A 21,767-nucleotide genomic window follows, 5' to 3' on the forward strand; every position below is an offset into this window, starting at 1 on the left:
TCTGTCCGTGTGTATGTGTGTGTGTATGTGTGTGCACAAAAGCTATTAAAAACATTAGACAACTTTTCGTATAGTAAACCTTAACCGATTTTCTCGCAACAAGTTTCATTCGACAGGGGACAAATCCTTGTTGATCACTATTGAATTTTATAACGATCGGTCATTGCGTTTAAAAGTTATGAAGAAAATGGTACATCGGACCATATAAACCCCATACATATAAGGTTGGCGTCTTAACTAAATGCGAGAAAGGCACCACCAACACTAGGTGGATTAATCTGGGTTTTTATAGAACTCTCGGAGACCCAGCTCGTCGAACTGAACAAATGTCTGCCAGTCCGTGTGTATACACACGAAAACCAAAAAACATTTGCTACTTTTTCATATAGTAATTCTTAACCGATTTTTTCGCAACAAGTTGCATTCGACGGGGGACAAACCCTAGTTGATCACTATTGAATATAATCACGATCGGTCGTTGCGTTCAAAAGTTTTGAAGAAAATGGCGTGTTGAACCATATAAGCTGGATTGGTTGATTCGCTATACCTACAGCGTTTACATAATGTAATGTAGGCAATTTTTAAACGATGTGTATCACACTAAAGCGAAACCATACGATTGAATCGAGAAAGGCATCGTAACCGCTAGGTGGATTAATCTGGGTTTTTATTTATATTTTTGCGTTTATCTTACAAAGAGTAGACAACGGACTTAAATGCATTAGGCTTTCAGCGATCGTGTACGTACACGCACGTTTCACTCACACTTTTACTCGGTTTGTTTGCAACCACGAGCAGCTATCACGGCAAAATCAAATGGGATTGTTTGCAACTACGAACCTGCGTTCGTGTTGGTGAGAAATGTCGGCGAGACCCTAATTGACCTATGTATCTACACACTTAGTTTTTATTTCTGCAGCTCGGCAAGAAATCCGCACAGCCGTGCGCCAGCAAAATAAAAAACTGATATTTCAGCAAAAATGGCGTTTGTTAGCTGATTTTCGGCAATTTTGACAGAAATCTCGGTAAAAAATATGTTTGCTGGGGCACGGCTGTGCGAATCTCGGTAAAAGTTCAACATTTTGCTGAGATCCCGGTAAAACAAATAAGTGTGTATGTATGTTCGTCCAAATCGAACCACTATTACACCACGTATGGAGAAAAACGGATTGGTTTTCTAAATTGAAATTCCTAAAAGGTTCTAAAATATTGCAACTTGTTAAATTAGTTTTTATTTATTTATTTTCAGACTAATACTATCCTATTTTCCTCCCTCCTTAGCCGTGCCGTAAGACGCGCGGCTATAAAGCAAGTCCATGTTGAGGATGGCTGGGTTCGATTCCCGGTGCCGGTCTAGGGAATTTTCGGATTGGAAATTGTCTCGACTTCTCTGGGCATAAAAGTATCAACGTGTTAGTCTCATGATATACGAATCCAAAAATGGTAACTTGGCTTAGAAACCTCGCAGTTAATAACTGTGGAAGTGCCTAATGAACACTATAGACGAATCCAAGTAAAAATAAGAAGAAGACACACGACGGTGTTAACTTTGACAGATCCTACTGCACAGCATAGGAAGATCATTTTAAAATGCTTATAATAAATTCTCGCTTAACTTTTCAAAAGGACCTAAGTAACATTTTTTTCATGAATTAATTTGAATAGCGCAATCAATAGAACAACATGAAAGCAATTGATTGCTGTATTCAAATTAATTCATGAAAAAAATGTTACTTAGGACCTTTTGAAAAGTTAAGCGAGAATTCTAGACAAAATGTAATTAAAATCTGTTTGAAGTATGATACGGAAATAGTTCCGAACTGTATGATAGATACATTTTTGAAAAATATTCGAAAAATTGAGATAAGCTTCCGAATATGTAATTCAGAACTTTTTCCGTATCGTACATCAATCAGATTTTAATTACAATTTGTCTAGAATTTATTATAAGCATTTTAAAATGATCTTCCTATGCTGTGCTGTAGGATCTGTCAAAGTTAACACCGTCGTGTGTCTTCTTCTTATTTTTACATGGATTCGTCTATAGTGTAAGATGTGAGGCGACTCTGTCCCAGTGTGGGGATGTAATGCCAATAAGAAGAAGAAGACTATCCCATTTTCATGGCTAACATTGTCCTCTCTAGAGCATCTTCCTATCATGTACTTTGTCTGCGACTGATTGATGACTGTCCGATCCGCTTTTTTCTAATGAATGTAACGGAAATCTGCAACCAGACACCTGGGGAGGCGTACCCAGGTAGTGTGCACACTTAGTTTTTATTTCTGCAGCTCGGCAAAAATCCGTACAGCCGTGCGCCAGCAAAAAAAACTGATATCTTGGCAAAAATGACGTTTGTTAGCTGATTATCGGCAAATTAGTGGCTGATTTTCAGCAAATTTGACAGAAATCTCGGCAAAAACATGTTTACTGGGGCACGGCTGTGCGAGTCTCGGTAAAAGTTCAACATTAAAAAAAAATTAAGTATGTAGGGATTACCACTTCCAACCCACTAAAACCAACTCCTTCCTCTCCAGTTATTCCTCCAGCCCACAAGTAAGCAATACTTCGGGGGATGACTATTGGGCATTGCTCCCCCCTCCACGACGTATTCAAGTGCACGTATGCGCCTCAACTCTCCCGGTACCCCCATGCACCACCAGTGCACAAGACATACTGGCACCACATGTGCCCCAACACTCTCCTGCCTATGTTGCTCGAGTGACAGCAATATAAACTACGGATACCTTGCAAGAGGTACCGCATATGCTGCCATCGCACAACACAGACATTCCTCATTCAGTATGGTGATCACCCCGTCCTGCAACAGGTTGGCCCATGTCGTAATCTCTCGTTATATTATTCTGATTTGCTGGAAGGATCGCGCTACTTTTACAAGATGGCGTTTCCTTACAGCATTTGAAAATGCTAATAATATTAACTCTTGGCTCTGATAAGAGCCTTTTACATGTTGCTCAACGCTTCATCCAGCAGAGGGCGGTGCCACCCGCTTGCTCACCGTAATCAAGCGGAGATATCCAGGTTGATGCCGTCGTCCGAAGCCCGATCGTCTTCCTCTTTTGTTACTGCCCAATCGATCCGTCCATCGCTGATAGCTCTAGCTGCATCCAAGAGCGATTCCGAAGCGTCCTGCTTTAGATCCGTCTCTTTCTGCGTCTGTCAATAAACTCGCTCGTCTACAGTCCGTGCACGGTTATTTATGCACATACACAACAAGGTTCTATAGCGATATCCAACGATGTCGCATATATCGAGGCGATTGTCAGACGTACGTTCACATACATACGAAATCGTCGGACGTACGTATTTCTTTTATTATTTTGTTTTTCTTGCATAGCATTGGGGATAGCTTCAAATCATTTTCGATTTTTAACTTGTTTTAAATGCAAACTGTTTAGTTTCACGATTTGCACATTTTATGCTACCATGTAATTGAAATGCTATCGCTGATGTTATTACTAAATGTATCAAGATTGTTTATAATTCATTATGCCTCATCTGTATACCACAGCCCACTTGTCTAACAAGCCAGAGACGACCCTATAGGTTAGTGGCTCCTATGCCGTTTCTATCTTATCTACGAGGCGACCTTTTCACGTCTCCTATCTCTGAGGTGCCGCAGAAGCATCAGCCCCCCGAAACTCCTGCCCGGTATAGCGAGACTTTCGTGTCCCTTAATTCTGAGGTGCCGCAGAGGTATCTTCCCCCGACACTCCTGCCAGGCCTAGCGAGACTTCACACAACCCGTCAATGGCAGCCGGATCACACTACTGCCTAAGCAGTCACTCTGACCACACGTACCATGCTAGGCTTTCTTGTGTGCTCGTTCATACATTTTGTCCCTTTCGCTTACACCACTTATGCACCACTCTCCTGACATTCAGTCTCTCACTCCGTGGGGGTTGTAATACCCCCATCTTCAATTTCTCCAATTTCTGATGTCCCGCAAAAGCACAGGCCTGACCAGATTTCAGTCATTCTATCACTACCGACCATGCGTACCATTATTTCCCCATGCATTTTTACATATGGAATGTTTCCAGGATTTGGGCACGAACAATTTTAAACACGTGGAGACCAAAATCCGTCGGAAAATTTTCCCGACCGTCTTCCGTGTCCAAATCTCAAAACATCGCATTTGTAAAAATACATGGGGACCAAAATCCGCGGATCAATTTCTCAAGGTGTGAGGCTTTTTATCAACAAGCTTTTAACAAATTACGGTGTACTGAAAGTAGATAACCAATCCGAAATAAATTTTAATTAATTTAGAACCACTTATCACATATCACATAAAACTGGCGACAAAGTGAACCCAAGTGAAATCTAAATATATTTTTCGCCTTCGCTGGTCATCAGCTATACGAAAGCTTTCACGAGGACAATCATGCAGCGATCGGAAGATAAGAGTAATTGTAATGCTCGCGCCTCCAGAGATCCGACGATTTTTTTTTTTGAGAAACCCAACACCAACTTGAATAAGCTAACAAACCTATCTATCACCCATCTATCAGTCCAGTATCAGATTCGCGAGCTCAACCAGCATACTACCGGCGCAGGGAATATGCCCGAGGTCAATCGAGGAAACATCAACAAGATTACCGGAAAGGGCAACAAATCACGTCAGACAGATAATCGCTTCTCAACCGAGACACGTGCGGCAATATGCAAGCGCTTCGGACACTATGTCAAGAAAAACCATTTTCTCGCAAAAAAAACGGCGTTCCAACCAACTTCATCTTTACACATCCTCCGAACTAGGTTGTCCGGGGTAGTGTCCAGACCACATGTGGCAAGCATGTGGTCAGTTGGTCACGCATTGCGCGAAAACGTGGGCACACGAACAACACGTGTTCCGCCGTTTCCTCTAAACCTGCGCACACCAAACACTCGGGCGAGGCCGAGCAAGCCAGCTGCGTTACCTGCACTGTGAATTTGCAGCACGCTTAAACGCCGGGCACTTCGAACCCCCCATGGGGTGCTTGCTGTTCACAGCTTTGCTGGAACAAATCAAACAATTGGGAGGGTTCGTGCAGCATTGTGCCTTATGTCCCTCCAATCCGCAGCGTCGACAGAGCTTGCTTCTGTCAGGGCCTTTGCAGTCCCATTGCTTGTGCCCCGGTTCCAGGCACTTGAAGCAAACTTCGGGTTGCTCGTATATGCCCACAGGGCACACCGACCATCCCACCTTGACGCTCCCTAACTTGACTACCTTGGAGGCATCCGCTGCAGATAGCCGAACCAATGCTACCTGTGTCCCTGCCGGACCTTTCCGTAGCCGAACGGCTGCGGTGGGCGTCTCCACTTCACACTGTCGCCGCAGTGCCGTGACAAGCTCTTCGACTTCGGTGATCTCGTCCAGGTCTTTAACCCTTAGATTCACCTCCGTCGTGAGTGCCCTCACCTTGACCGTCTCGCCTAGGACTTCCTCCGCCAACTTCTTGTAGGCGGCGCCCTTTTGCGAGTTGCCCCGCTTCAGTTCGAGGATCATCTCGCCCATCCGGGTTCGTCTTTTTCGACGTACGTCGGAGCCGAGTTCACCGAGCTTGACGTCACTCCTCATCGTCTTCAAGATGTCCGAGTACTTAGCCTCGTCCGTCTTGATGACTAGGGCATCGCCCCTGGAGCGATTGGCGCCTACCCTAGACTTCTTGCTACCCTCATTCGCCTGGGCCTTCTTTTCGGCCCTTGACGTCTTCGGTTTCCTCTTGTTCTTGACCAGGGTCCAGGAGGCGTCATCCCCCTCTATTTCCCTGGTCAGCTTCCCAGCCCCACTACCCTTGTTCGGGGTAGTAACCCTCCGCGTTTTGGGGCGGCTTCCAGGGGGATGATCCCCTGGAGACTGTCTCCCCCGTTTTTGTGTCTGCTCCGTTGGAGCAGTGATCCCCGACGTGCCCGCGAATACTTGAGCCTCAGTCTGGGTAGACTTTGGCACCACCGTCTTCGCTGGCACGCCCTCGGTCGATTCGACCTTGCCCGAGTCCGCGAATGCTTGGGTCTCAGTCTGAGTAAACCTCGACTCCACGGATTTCACGGGTTTACACTTGGCCGTCCTGACCGCCCTCTCCAGCTTGGCGTCCAACATCGACTTTCGAAGTTTCAGAAAGCTTCTCTTGAGGTCCTTACTGATATTATGCTTCAATGGCGTCCAGCTGTTCCGTCGCCAAATCGAAGGCCGAAAGCCCATCGCGTTTGCGGTTCATCGCCTTCACAAGCCTATAACCTATAACCTCTACCGGCGTAGCCTGGGATATGGTTAAGTGACCCACGCTGGCGCTGCACACCGAGCTGCCGACTATTGCTTCTGGCCTCCTACACGGATATAGGCGGAGACCTGAAAAACCCACCTCTTGCGAAGGGGTTGTCGCCTACACTACTACCACTAATTAAAGAATTGACTTGTTTTTCCATTTTGGTCCCACGAGTTGCTCGGGAAAAGAGGTCCACCACGCCAGAGCCCAGCATGACGCGGTAAGGGACAATTACTGTGGAGGGTGCCCAGGTACCCCACAGGCTCCGTTAAAGGCCTAGCTCATTATTTCACCCCCTGGCCATGCATCTCCTCGGCACGGGTCGCTTAACGCCTTGGGATTAGGGGTTAGGGACGATGGTCCCTTTGGTCGCACCCACTCACTCTAGCTGATGTCAGAAGGACAACAGTGCCCAGGCTGCACTACCAGCTAAGTAAAAAACCCTTAGCTGGCGGTCGATTGTCATCGGAAGACCCGTGGAAGCGTGAGATTGGGGTTGTATGTCAAAGCCCAGAATACCAATCCCCAGTTCCCCAGAATGGTATTTCCCAGAATTCCATTTCCCAGAACAACCAATTCTCCAGAATGATATTCCCCAGAATGCACCATTTCCCCGAATAGAAATCCCCAGAATGACCCATTCCCCAGAAAAAAAAACCCGTATGACCCATTCCCCAGAAACTAAAAACCCAGAATGACCCGTTCCCCAGAAAAAGGTATCAGTCTAAGAAACTATGTTTTTCGCTGTCATTTCTATAAATTAAAAATACTAGATACTATATTTATGCAAAAATACTTATATTGAAGTACGCATTTGGCCGGAATGAGGCAAAACGACATGTGGTGCCTTATTTTAAAGCACACATTTACCCGGAATGGAGACCATTTGATATGTTTATTAGGGCTCACAAAGGCAAAAGAGTAGATAACTACTTCTTCAAAAGTATGCATTTGCTCGGAAAAGGTAAAAGAGTAAATCACTCATTTTTTTAAAGTACGCATTTGCTCGGGATAATGCAAAAGAGTAGATGACTCTACAGTGACTATAATAACAGTGTCGTCAAGTATCAGAATTGGAACAGAATCGTCTGTCAGTTCCATACAAATGCGCGTTCTAAACGAGCAGGAGACCTGTCAAACGTGGCACATGACGTTACTCTTCTTGTAGGACTCTAGATGACTCCTTCTTTAAAAGTACGCATTTGCCCGGGATAATGCAAAAGAGCAGATGACTTCTTCTTTAGCTGTATGCGTTTGCGCGGAAAAAGGCAAACGAGTAGGTAACTACTTCTTCAAAAGTATGCATTTGCCAGGAAAAAAGGCAGAAGAGTAAATAACTTCTTCTTTAAAAGTACGCATTTGCCCAGGATGAAGCAAAAGAGTGGATGACTCCTTCTTTAAAAGTATGCATTTGTCCGGAATAAGGCAAAAGAGTAGATGACTCATTGACTCCTTCTGTAAAAGTACGCATTTGCCCAAGATAATCAATTACGAAGTATTTAGTCTAAGCTAGGAAATGGTACATTCTGGGGAATGTGTTTCGGGGGATGGAGGCATTCTGGGAAATGTCTTTCGGGGGATAGGGACATTCTGGGGAATGTCTTTCTGGGGATTGTGGTATTCTGGGGAATGGTTTTCTGGGGAGTAGTGCACTCAGGGGAATTAATTTCTGGGGAATCACTTTCTGGGCAATGGGTTTCTGGGGTATGACATACAATCTGAGATTGGAACTTCTGAGGACCAGAGCGGTGTAGGTCGCTCCTTCCCAGATGTCAACTCACCATTTCGCAGCTGTGACAGAACCTATAGTGATTGCAGGAAAACACACACCAAAATTTGGAAGAACGGAATGCAGTCGTTGAGAGAAGGGGAAGCGGAGCCTATTTCAGGCGGTTCATTTGATTGGATATCTCTGGATATATCTCATCTTAAGAAAATACCCCAAGCAGAAGCCACACACACAAATGGAGTCGCGGACACAGCGCTTGAAGACCCAAGAGCTAGAAAACCACCTAACACAATCTGTAACGAGTATGCCGACCATCTTGGCAACAAGATTACGTTGTTAGTCAACCGTGACCAATGGGAAAAAGGAAGATGTGATGAATTATAAATTTAACAAGGCCTTGAACCGGAGGTGAAGTCAGAGATAAGACAGTTCGGATCGTAGACAGACACACCGACATACGTTCGTGCTCCGATGTACTAGAATTAGTATAACCAAATCGAAAAAAGATACTTGTTGCTCTGCTGTCAAAAACGTGTTGGGTACCGAACTGTCTAATCGTATGTATTTTCCCTTCATTGACATTTAGCACCCTATCCTCGCCATCAAAAGATGTTCCGGACAGCGACGACAGCGGCAAAATCTTTATTTTGTAACTAAAATATCTTTCAACCAAACCGAAATAAATTTCAATTAATAATTCAGAACCATAATAAATTACTATGTGAATATCTATAGACACAAAATTCATTTTTTCAGTAGAACACTCAATCGCTCCACTGTTGATGCCATCAATGACGTCATGTGGTGCACGTCCATCAAACGTGCAGCGGACACTGGGAACCGTACCCAGCACTTCCTTGCAGGAACCAGACTGCTCACGGGCCGCGATGTCGCATAACTCGGGCAATGGTGATGACTTTATCAAACGAAATGTTACCATTGTGTTTGATGTTCATGACCTTCTTACGATCACGGGCGGTTCCTCCAGGGCTTTCACGATAAGCGGAGCAGCAGATGGGACAACCGAGATGTCAGCCTGTCGGTTCTGAATGGTCAAGCAGACGGTGATCTTCAAACCGTTCTAGTCTCCGGCAGTCTTGGAGATATAGTCAGTCAACGTTTTTCTTTGGAAACACACCAAGGGCCGCGTTGATAGGTCGATATCTGGTGCCCAGGTTCCGGAAGAACTCTCCCATTGCGTTAAATTGTCCATTCTTCCTCCTGCGCAGATTTGTTTTGTCACTGCGAGATGTCGCTTATTCAGGATATGTTTACAATTCCCTTCTCCTTCGCACGCTCCTTGCAAGCTTTGTATTTCTGAAATGGATTTTGACAAACAATAATTCTAATAAACGACAATTTCTTTAACTTACCAGAAGTATTGAATGATGAGAAGTTCGCGAGCTTTAATTATTGAGAGAAATTAATTACTTTAAAAGTTAAAAACTCGGTTTAAAACCGCTCAGCGAGCCGCCAGCAATCAACAAAAAAACTAAAATGGCGAATCGATCGCACCGAAGTCACCGAGCAATTTGACCAGTGTTGCGAGATTCAAATTCACATTATCATTTAATGCGATATTACACAAATTATGTGTAATGTTACATTTGATGATCAATATATCTGGGTTGCATTTATTTCTATGTGATATTCAACGTGTTAATGTTCAAATATTACACATAAGCAACGTAGAGGAAAATGATGGATCTGTTTCAGTGTAATTTTTGGGCGATGTAATATAACATCCAAAAATATGCAAATGCACATAGAAATTTCGGGTTTACGTCGGAATTTAGCTACGTCGCCAGATTTACGTTGAGGCACATTACAATTCTTTTTGCTGTGTATATACTGAATATATACACTCCGGTAAAACACCTCTACAGGAAGATTGTCGCTGTCGTCACTGGCGAAACATCTTCAGCTGGCAAGGATAGGGCGCTAAATGTCAACAAAGGAAAAATTAGTACGTTTTGACAGTTGTGTACCCAACATGTTTGAAAACGAGAACAAAAGGAATCGCAGCGAAAATCTTCATCTATGATTTACTTATTGGTAAAACAGATGCAGAACTTTTTTTTTCCTGAGGCAAATGGGGGAATAGAGAATCCAAGTAAAAATAACAGCACAGCATATATGCATATATAGGAAGATAATCCGAACTGTATAATCACAGACAAACAGACATGATATCTGTTGATTTCAGTTAGTTGGGCAAATCACGAACCAGATGGCGGTAGTGAGCGAACGTCAAAATCGAGCAAATCCGATGCGCGCGCCACGAGTGATCAGTAAAATAGTCTATCCAGATAAAAGGTAGAACGCTTTTCATACCGAAGTTAAATTTTTCTCCGGATACAGGCTACTTTCCCAACTTCGGAAGTAGTGCGCTGGATTCACCTAAAGATGCGCTAAACAACGCATCAATTAGTTTGACAGATAAAACTTCGGAAGATAGTTCGGCTCGGAAGTCCCGACTTCCGAATTCTAAGTTGGTGCTACGCCGACAATAAATGACCAGTAAATCAGTGAAAGATGGAAATTTAACGAGTGTTATGTATGTTAGTCTGCGTAAAAGATATTTTAGTTACTAGATAAAGATTGTCGCTACTGTTCCCTTTGTTCTGCTGTCCGAAACATGTGTGGTACATACCTGTCAAATCGTATGGATTTTCCTTCTTTGACATTTAGCTCCCCTATCCTCGCCAGCAAAAGATGTTCCGGACAGCGACGACAGCGACAATCTTTATCTAGTAACTAAAATATCTTTTGTCTGCGTGGTATGATAGATACATTTTCGGAAATTTTTAAATAAAAGCTAAATGGGTAGAAAATCGAAATAAGCGACTAGCGAAGTTGGAATATTGAGTGTGAGAAAAATAATCTCGCATAACTCTTGTAATGCGCAAAAAACGCAATATCTGATTAGAATTTTTAAGAAAAAAAAGCAAAACTATATTCCAGAAAAAAAATAGTTTTCTCATTTTTGAATAAAACTTTTCAAACGTGTTTTTCGCGGATGATCCCTCGGATCCAAACTGTCAGTTATTGTTCTGTCAAAATTGCGAAAAATGCTATGATTTTCCCTCTTGTGTTCGTCGCTGTCGTCCGCTCGAGAGTTTTGCTCCTCTGCTTTTAATTTGCAGATTGTGGATGCAGTGAAAGCCATCAGCAGCCAGTAGGTACAGGAAAGTTTCTTTATCCGTTTGGAAAAAACAGAAAAATGGCTGGTGTAGTTCAGGACTGCTTCTCCATCGGAAGTACCGTGGCCTGTACAACGTGCTACAATCAGAACATCGAAGGCGAAGTGTTGGCCTTCGATCAACAAACTAAAATGTTGATCCTGAGTATCCTTTTCAAAGAGTATTACCTGCAGCAGTTGATGACCATCTCCTGTTGGTACTGTTTTGATTATGTATTTTAGCTTTTCAGCATACGGAACATAAACCTTACTTGAATTCGAATATCGACATATTTATATACTTTTTCCTTAACTAATTACATCAACTACAAAAAGAATGTTCGTCTGCCAGCAACACTTCAAAGTTGAACGATGTGTACATTCTCAATTTGGCGCTCTGTAGCGATGTCCAGGTCAAAAAGGAAGTTAACTCTATACCTGATCCACCACAGTCATTGAATCTACAACGCGTGAGTATAATCCATATTATAAATATATAAATGATGGACACCAAAATACCAATGAAAGTCTTTAAATGTCGAAATCGGAATTACATTCAAATTAAATAAAAATCTGATGCAATTCAATTACCATGAAATCAACCTTTAAAATATTTGAGTAGTATGTTCATGATAAATGAGGAAACATTCAAAAATTGGAATTACCGTTCCATTGCGACAATGTTCTAGAGAGATGAAAATATTGCTAATAATGAAAAAAAAATGGTGAGAGAGTAAGTTTTAAATAGTAAATATTGGATTTGTAAATCTAGATTTAAAATTCACACTATTATTTCTGTATCATTGTTTTAAAACAGTTTGTGTCATATGGAAAATGATCGTATATGAGTCACATCATGTCTTAATAATTAATTAACTGCTCTCATTATTTGCATTGAGTGTTTATATAAAACATTCAAGCTACACATCACAACAGGAAGTCATACGGTTCGTTTGGAATCAACGTTAACACTTTTCACGTCAATTTCTAGTTTTCAAATATAAACTTGAATTTGACCAAATCATATTGGTTAATTTTGGGTATTGCATTTTGTGTCCTTACAAGACATTGATTATAAAGACATTCTCAAGACAGTAAGAGAGATGGCCAATAAGTAACAGATTCCGCTTGTCCTGGGAATGTGACATCCATCCATAGTATATGAGTAAATACTGTTGACCGTTTTTACGGATATTGGAACATGTTAGGGATCTCGAGCTAGCCTTACGAGCAAAAGCGTAGGATTACAATTAAATGCATAATATTCGGCGACTCGGCCAAACGAAAATCAGGCGTAGGATTTCCAATCCGGAGATGGCGAGTTCGATTCTCGATCCGGTGTAGGATGTTTTCGGGTGGGAAACATTCTCGGCTCCCTGGGCATAGTGTGTTGTCCATTGTACTTGCCACACAAGATACATACTCATGCAATGGCGGGCATAGAAAAGCTTTCAATTATTGTCTGAAGAAATGCTAACAGAACTGAGTTGAAAAGCAGTTCCAGTTGAAATGTAAAGCCAACAACAAACCCACTAATTCGGCTTGAATGCAATAAATATTTTCTACAAGATTTTTTTTTATTATCAGCAGATTCAGATTCAGATTTCGAAGTAATTTTTATAAATCCATCGCTACGATAACAAAAGTTTTAATCAAATTTTGATTCCAGCTAAGCACACGAGTACGGAATCAAGTAGAACAGAAGAAGCGGCAAGTTTCGGCGCTGGCTGCCGGAGTCAGTCAGGAAGGTCAGAATCTGTTCCTGGCCATAGCACGAACTATCAACCAGGTAAGCTTTGCTAAATTTTGTTTGTTCGTTCATAGTTTCCATAGTATCATATGTAAATCTTATCCTAGGTATCGTGGCAAGGACCTAACATAGTTGTGTTTCAAGACGTTACCATTACACCTCCCTACAAAGTAGATAATGTAAACGGATCACCCGAATCACGACAGTTGACCTACGTGAAAAAAATAGTAAGTAGAAGTGAACATCCCATATGGAAGCCGCCATTTATATTTTTGTATAGATAGGAATGAAGCACCTTCCTCCAAGCACACCTCCTCACCCCAAAACTGTATTACAGGTTGAAAAGCACGTTAACGATCAGGCCTCGGCGACTTCAAATATACCTTCGGCAACGGTGTCTGCCAAATAGTGATGCAATGAGAATTTGTTTGTTTGTTTGAAGATGAAGAGAATAGAATCATTAGCCTAGAATTTCTGGTTCACTATGAAAAGGTCAATCGAGCAACCGCAAAAACCAACACATCAAAACAAGGTAAGTAAAAGTTCATTTAGAATATAATTTGTTTTGACTGAAAGGTAGCTGGAATACAAAATTCACCAGTTCAATTGAGTTACGTTGACGTAAAAATGGTTGACTGTAAATTTGTACAATCAATTTTCATTCGTTGGGTTCAGCTAGTTTACGACTTTTGTTAGTTGGATTAAGAATTCATCTGTTGAATGTTACAATAGAAATATTCCGAGTCGTCAATTGTGACAATAAAAAATGCAACTGTTGGCGTCATAATGTGACGTTCGCATAACTAAAGATAGCACAATGGATGAAAGTTTATCGTGATTAAAATTAAAAGGTCAGGGTTTGCAGGATTCGCTTTCACATGATATTGACAGAGATCAATTATAAGTAATGAAAACAAGTGTATCGCAATCTGGTACAAGTTTGATCAAAACGGAGAAACAGTCCTCGCAGATAAGCTATATAACACGCCTGTTTCTCGCGCATTCGTCATTTGAATTTTTGCACACAGGTTTTTCAATCAAATTAAAATAGGTACATCATTAGGGCCGGTGTCCATTGTATTCCAAACATTTTTATTGGAATTTATTTGATGTATGGCTTCCAAATCCGATCATTCTTGTATCAGTTTGTGATTGAATAAGCTACATATCGATATTGTATAATTAGATGATAGAAGAAAGATTTTTTCATTTTCCACTGGTTAAACTCTGCAAACGATGTAAATTGATATTAAGTTTTCAGACCATAATTTTGTATTTTTAATTTCAAATTTTATATTCGTTCTCATCTCCTTTCGAACAGTTATTTGGTGACCATCCGCTAAAACTCTAAAAACTTCAATAGAAATCGGACATCATAGTTCTCATCAGTATCAATGACAGCCAATAAATTCAACTATTATCAAACAAACGATGCCATCATCTAGGAAAGAAATATTGTCCCTATAAACAGTCAAAAACGAACATTGATAGCATTGTGTTACACTCAAACCTTCTTTTTACGTCATTCAATGAGATCAAAGTAAAAAGAACTTTTGCTTAGATTACTTGTTTTTCACTAAACTCATTGGTCTTTGGACACTAAAACGCTGCCATCAAAGGAAAAACAGAATCCCATAAATTTAACAGGGCAATGATTGCCAATGACATTTAAAATAATTTTAACAATTACGAGCTGAGATATTTTTGAAAATGATTTATTCCACGGGGTTGGAAATTCAACAAACATCAAAGTAGTATTATTATTAGAGAGCGTGAGAGTAAATTGTCGATTTCCCCTCTTGGTAAAAAATGTTGCAAAAGGCATTTTTTTTGAAAACTTAAGCGAAATACAACCAAATAAAGCATTCACCGGATATAATTATGTCTTCGCTATTGGATGATGTAGTTTTGAAACAAAAATACTTCCCCCATCCAGCTGGAGACTGCTTTTTCTCCTCGGTGGGTGGTTTTATTGCTGGGGGTGGTACGAACACGTGGCTGTCTTTCTCGTCAATGACTGGATGACAGTAATTTGAGCCGTAAGAGGCTCGGATGATTACTTTCAAGAGGTTAGGAGGTTCGGAATCCTCCTTTCAAGAGGCCCGGAAACCGTCTTTCAAGAGGCTCAGAAGCCTACTTTCAAGAGGTTCGGAAACTATCTTTCAAGAGGCCCGGAAGCCTTCCCTTCAAGCCTTTTTCTTTAAGGACATAGTTGGAAGTGTACCATAATGGCAGTCAGTATGGCACCCGTCCACTAACGAGTCTCCACCACCTATCCCCCTCCCCTCCTCCGCCAACATTCGAATGCTACGAATAGCATACCAGTTTTCATACAAACTTGAAACGGCTGGTGCTAAGTCAATTTTTAAGTAAATCGGCTCAGAGGTTTTCGGAGGACACTCGTAGCATGAGACGGAGTCGAGCAAGCGTGGTGTTTATGTAGGAAGGATTATGACCAACGAAAGGATTTTCTTCGTTGACGACTGTGGGTGACTGCTGTTTGTGTCCCAACTCCGCCAATAACCTTCGCAGCCAAATCGCTTCCTGTCCGGCGTCGGACAACGCGACATACTCTGACTCCATCGTTGATGTTGTTACGCAACCCTGCTTACGGCTTGCCCAACTTACGCTTCCATCACCGACCAAGTACACAAATCCGCTGGTGGACTTCCGGTCAGTTGTGTCACCGCCCCAGTCGGCATCGCTGTACCCGATCAGCGAAAGGTTCTTCGTACGGTCACTGCTCAACCTTAGCTGATGGTTTTGTGTGGCTACAAGATAGCGCACCACACGCTTTAACTCAAGCCAGTCCCGTTGCGCAGGCTGGCTGGTCTTTCTACTAAGGATCGAGATCGCCGCTGCTTTATCCGGTCTTGTATTCGTAGCTATGTATAGTAACGCACCGACGAGACTATGATATTGAATGTTGTCAGCCAGTGGCTCACCAGCGTCCAGTCTGAAATACCCGGGATCTAGTGGGTACTTAGACGTCTTCGCACCAGCAAGACCGAATCGATCCGCAACCTCATGAATAAAACACTTTTGACTCAGAGAATATACTCCCTGCTTATCCTTTGTTACATTAATGCCAAGAAACAGCTGCACCTCACCGAGGGAAGAAATTTCAAAATGCTGCTGCAGTTCTCGTTCCAGCTGTGTAATCCGCTGTCCATTCTTGCAGACGATAATCATATCGTCGACATAAATCAACACATAAATCCACTCGCCGCCACTGCATCGTTTGATAAACAGGCATGCGTCCGCTTCCGACTGGCGGAACCCAAGACCAATCAACACTTCCTTCACTGTCGATTTCCAGACCCTAGCGGCCTGCTTAAGAGCACCTCCACGGGAGTCCCCATCTGGGTCCCTATCGCTATTTCCGGGCCCTTTATAGGGACTCACTTGTACACCGGAGGAATCTAAACGGGAATGTAAAATAAGAACGCAACTCAAAATTAGCCGTGAGTTTCCAAATTTAGCGCCCCATACTGGGTTGCTAAATTTCCATACAGGGTTGCTATTTTGTGAAATGTCACTTTGGTACTGATAAAAAATTGCAGAAAATTTGTTTTTCTTTTTCAGAACAATTTCGACGTAAATTAAACAGCAAGGTAAATATTATTTTTTTGGATCTAGTGCCCCAGTTCAACTTCGCGACGTAATTACAGTAATTAATCAACTATAATGAGAAGCGTTTCGCACCAGCGCCCGCTAGAGCCCGAAATATTCATGGATTTTTCGCGAATGAAAATTCTACTGTTTTTATATTGCAAGGTTATTCGAGGAGGTCTTCCAAGATTCCCTCAGAAAATTCCTTTAGTAATTGTTCTGTATGTCATCAAGTAGAAGTAGCTCCTCCAGAAATCTCCAGAAAGTTTTTTTTTGCTGCAGTTCGTTTAAAAATTATTGTATTGGAAATTCATCTAGGACAGTGGTCCCCAGAATGCTTATTATCGAGGGCCGCACTGCAATTTTGAGCTTATGAAGCGGGCCGCAGTACATTTGCAATAAATTAGTTGCAATTTATTTCTTTTTTTATTACAAATTGAATTTCAGTACAACATGATTTTTTATAAGTAAAAAAAAATTTAAACAGAATATTTTATTCCTGTAAATATATTTCGAATAACATTCTTGAAAGGACATTTTATTCTGTAGATTGTATCGCGCCGTAGCTGACTATGAGCCTACAGTTTCTGCTCTTTCAGACCTGATAAGAGAAAATTCTTTCACCTTCACCTTCGGTTCAGTTAGCAGAAAATATTGAGAGCTATTTTTTTCCTAATGATCACAGGATCTTATGTATTTATTTTTAAGGATATATTGTTCACTATAAGTAGTCGCGTGAGAAACGACGATCAAAATAAAAACTCTCCTTTAAAAAAATCAAATTTACAATAAAAAATTGACAATTGCCAATTAAGAAACCAGGGCATGAGAATAAATAAATATACTATTTCCACAAATAATGCAAAATTTCCCACAAACACAAAAAAAGGAAAAATTACAATTATAAACAAAGAATTTCCCATAAAAAATTAAAATGTTCCACGAAAAAAATACAAAATGTCTATAAATAAATCAATATACAATTATAAAATTTTAAGCAATAAACAATTATAAAATTTTTCCTTCACCATTTCATTTTGCTGCCAATAGCGACAGCAAGTTTCAAAAGAGTTTTTCGAAACCAGGTGATCATACCAGCAGTGTTGAATAGAAATCGAATAAATCTGCATTTCGAGCCTTGCATTCATGCTTTCATTTCAATTGGGTTTTCTGAAACCATTTCTTCAACAATGTCGGAAATTCGAAAAAATCTAGATTTTGTTCAATATTATCCGTAGCATAAAGTACGTTGGCGTGACAATTTTCCTTTTGAATTTTGCCGAAACCTTGCTTATTTTCAGGGGTAAAAGCATTCTTCTTACGGAGCAGTATATGGCAATATTATTCATACAAGAAGTTCAACACTAAGCTCGTTTAAATCCGCGAAGAAAATTTGCTATTTTTATAGCCCAGGGCAATAACAACGAAGTATGTTTGCTGTTGGGCTTGGCCTACATAATATTGATGTAGTGATCAATTTAATTAATCATGATGATAACACGGTATATCAACAATGGTGCAATCTAGACAGAATACCCGAATGCAACTAAAAAAAATTGGCACAATGGAAAGCTTCTCTTTTCATATAACGCCTAACAATGGGCCATATGTAGTGTATTCTCTGAAATCCTTCGCGGGCCGCAGGAAAAGGCTTGGAGGGCCGCATGCGGCCCGCGGGCCGCACTTTGGGGATCACTGATCTAGGACCCCTAGAAGATTTTTCCGGGAGCTCCCCAGCAATCTTAGTGTTCTTTCAAGAATCATTAGCAGTTCTCCCAGAATAGTTTTAGGCTTTCTTCCAGATTCTTTCGGGATTTTTTTGGTTTTGGAATTGCCCTATAATTATTTTTTTGTGGTTCGTTTGAAAACATATTTTGTTTTCAAGATAATTCTCCGGATTCTTCCGGATGCTGTTACAAATGTTTTCCTTCAAAAACTCTGGAAAAATTCTTGCAGGATTTTGTCAAGAGATTCCTGTAGGAAAACTGGTGGAAATTTCAGAAGGACTTTCTTCGACTGGAAGTATAAATTCCCCAAGGAAATTTCCAGGATGAAGGAAATCCAGAAGGAATAATGGTGAAAAAATTACTATGACGGGTCTCCAGTTAGCCTTGCGAGCAAAAGCGTAGAATTGCCCTCCGGAGATGGCGAGCTCTATTCTCGATTTGGCCAAGGATGTTTTCGAGTGGGCTTCTTGGACATAGTTGTCAAACAAAATAAATACATACTCAAGCAAGCTTTCAATTAACAACTGAGGAAATGCTAATAGAATACTAAGTTGAGCAGCTAGCCAAGTTCCGGTTGGAATATAGAGCCATTGAAGAAAATGATGACTACTTTTAGCAACGCCCGGTGAGAACTTGATATGTTTACGAAGTCGCTATACCTAAAACAGAAACCACCGGTGGGAAGATGGGGCGCTATCCTAAAATAGCACTCGGGAAGGAGCGCTATTATAAGAATAGCGATGAGGCCTCCCGTGGAGGTGCTCTAAGTCCGTAAAGACTCCGGTTCAATTTGCACTCTAGCTCTTCTTTGCCCGACACTGAATAACCCGGGGGCTGACGCATAAAAATTTCTTCTTGCAACACCCCATTCAAGTATGCATTTTTAACGTCTACATGCCGTACTTGGAGTCCTTGATGACCCGCAACAGTAAGCAGAACACGGAATGTCTGTTGCAAAGCTACCGGTGCGTGCACTTCACTAAAATCTTCACCGAACCGCTGGGCATAACCTTGGGCAACCATGCGTGCCTTGAATCGCACTGTGCGCACGGTTGCGTCCTTCTTCTTTTTATAGACCCACTTCGAACCGATAGCACGACGACCCGGTGGCAAAGGAACAAGTGTCCAAGTATCTTTTGCCATTAGGGATCGATATTCTTCATCCATTGCTCTTGACCACTCCGACTTATTTACACTTTTCATTGCCTCATTGTAGCTGCTCGGATCGCGCTCCTCGATCTTAGCTACGCCCACGACGAAGTTGTCGTATCTCTTCGGAATTGCACCTACATTTTCCCGCTGCGATCTACGCGGCGGCTGATCACATTCACCGTTGTCTTCACCGTGATACAAATCTTCATTATCTGCCGAGTCTTCCGCTTCGTGGAATTCTTCCACAGTGGTGTCAAGTTCCGAGAATCCATGGAAGTCCGGCTCTGTATCGCAATCACTCACTACATCCGCACTATCAACACTCACTTGTTCACTATCTTCGCTTCCTCCTTCTGCACCGCTGAACTGAAACTCCATCAGGTCTTCGGAACAGACTGCTCCCTTCTGCTCGATTGAAGTATTACCTCTTGCTTTCGCCCTCTTCATTGGGCTACCGCTAGACTCCTCCTGCAACTCAGGTCCAAGCTCAAGAAATTTAACGTCTCTACTGATGGTTATTTTCCCAGTCCGCTCGTTAAGGAACCTGTATGCCTTGGTTCCGCAGGCATAGCCGACGAAGATCAACTTTTCCGCTCTGTTTTGCAATTTTCTTCGCTTGACGTCCGGCACGTAGACAAACGCGCTGCATCCGAACACCTTGAGGTGGCTCAAGTCCGGTTTCACACCGCACCATAATTCCATTGGTGTCTTTTGCACAACCCGCGAAGGTAGACGATTCTGGATATAGGCGGCTGCCGCAATCGCTTCACCCCAGTATCGTTTTTCGAGTCCCGCATCAAGCAGCATACAAACCGCCATCTCTTGGAGGTAGAGATTCCGTCGCTCAGCGACGCCGTTCTGCTGCGGTGAATACCCAGCGGTCAGCTGCATCTCTATTCCTTCTTCGCTGTAGAACTGTTGTAGCTCTTTGTTGACAAACTCCGCACCGCGGTCTGAACGGATGATTCGTGGCTTCCGGTTGAACTGATTTTCGACTAGACGCACATAACTTTTGATGCACTGTTTTGCTTCCGCCTTGTCCTTGAGCAGATACAACACTAGATATCTGCTGTAATCATCGATGAGTACCATAAAATATTTATTTCCACCGGGCGTGACGTTGCTCATCGGTCCGCACAGGTCAGTGTGAATAAGCTCTAGTGGTTCAGTTGTTTTTATTTCTGCTTTCTGTGGAAATGGCAGGCGAGCCATCTTCCCTTCCAAGCATTGCTCGCATATGCACTTTATGCCGCAATTCACTAGCTCCATGCCGGTGGCCAAGTTCTCCTTCTCAATTCGGTTTAAAACCGTGTGATCCCGGTGACCGAATCTCCGATGCCACGTATGCTGGCAATGCATAGTGTGACGTCGTCCTGCAGCGACCGCTGCACGCTCCGAGTTATTGAGCACATACAGACCACCACTACGACCACCTACCGTCACCACCTTGCCCATATGGTCGACGATCTCAACACTGTTCCGTTTGAAAAGAACTTCGAAGCCGTTATCGGTAATTTTACTTACCGACAGGAGTCCACTGTCGAGCTCAGGTACGTATAGGACGTTTTGCAGATGAATATCCACCTGATTTCCCGCACCGTTGATACCTGCCACGGAACCAGTGCCATGCCCGTCTGATCGTGTACACTTTCCATTCGCCATCATCGCCTGCACACTCGACGAATGCTCTATAGTGTCGAAAAAACTTTTGCTCCCGGTCATGTGGCATGATGCGCCACTGTCCACCGCCCACGATCGATTGAGCTTCACTGCTGCACAGGTGACATGCGTCTCCTCCTGAGCGAAAAAACTCACCGCTTGCACATTTGTTGCTTGCTTGACCTTCGCTTGAGGATGATTATGCCGACCACCGCTACCTGTCCTGCCACTGGAAGGGCCGCTTTCGTTCTGCTTATCTTTTGCTGCATGCCACTTTCTGCAGTCCTTCTTGAAGTGTCCGGGTTTCTTGCAAAAGAAGCATGTTTTGTCTTTGCTTACATTTTGCGTCTTCAAAACATGTTCGCCTCCGGCCAACTTCCCTTCTCGAGCCAAACGTCGCTGATACTCGTCAACCAATTTTGACCGAACGAGCTCCATTGTGATGTCTTCGTCTGGTCGTGCCTCCAAAGCCGATGCGAGATGGTGGTACGACTCAGGTACACTGCGGAACACCATTGCAACTTTCTTTTTTTCTTGTAACTCCAGCCCGGCATTCTGTACACGCTCGAACAAAGTGTCCATCTCCAGCAGGTGTTTTTCTACATCGCCCCCTTCCGAGAGCTTCGCATCCAACAACCGGATCAGCTGTGATAGCTGTGATGTAACCGTCGATTTTTCGTGGTATGC

At 42.5% G+C, this 21,767-nt stretch overlaps 1 protein-coding gene and 1 pseudogene across 1 annotated transcript; one reads left to right on the top strand and one right to left on the bottom strand.

Moving 5' to 3' along the window:
* Positions 1–8,339: 8,339 nt before the first annotated feature.
* LOC134206640 (uncharacterized) lies at positions 8,340–9,212 on the bottom strand (annotated as a pseudogene).
* A 1,870-nt stretch (positions 9,213–11,082) lies between these two features.
* LOC134207528 (LSM12 homolog A-like) lies at positions 11,083–14,359 on the top strand. The gene is made up of 6 exons (XM_062683231.1): positions 11,083–11,346; positions 11,517–11,650; positions 12,850–12,969; positions 13,038–13,157; positions 13,268–13,462; positions 14,252–14,359. The coding sequence occupies exons 1-5, from the start codon at positions 11,223–11,225 to the stop codon at positions 13,337–13,339; spliced, it is 570 nt and encodes a 189-aa protein (XP_062539215.1). The 5' UTR covers positions 11,083–11,222; the 3' UTR covers positions 13,340–13,462; positions 14,252–14,359.
* The last annotated feature ends 7,408 nt before the right edge of the window (positions 14,360–21,767 follow it).

The sequence above is a fragment of the Armigeres subalbatus genome, chromosome 1 (genome assembly GCF_024139115.2).
Source record: "Armigeres subalbatus isolate Guangzhou_Male chromosome 1, GZ_Asu_2, whole genome shotgun sequence".
Lineage (NCBI taxonomy): Eukaryota > Metazoa > Arthropoda > Insecta > Diptera > Culicidae > Armigeres > Armigeres subalbatus.

Coding starts and splice junctions, on each gene's coding strand:
- LOC134207528 (XM_062683231.1), top strand. CDS start 11,223: ATGGCTGGTGTAGTTCAGGACTGCTTCTCCATCGGAAGTACCGTGGCC. Junction 11,651..12,849: donor AGTCATTGAATCTACAACGC/GTGAGTATAATC, acceptor TTTTGATTCCAG/CTAAGCACACGAGTACGGAA. Junction 13,158..13,267: donor TGACCTACGTGAAAAAAATA/GTAAGTAGAAGT, acceptor ACTGTATTACAG/GTTGAAAAGCACGTTAACGA.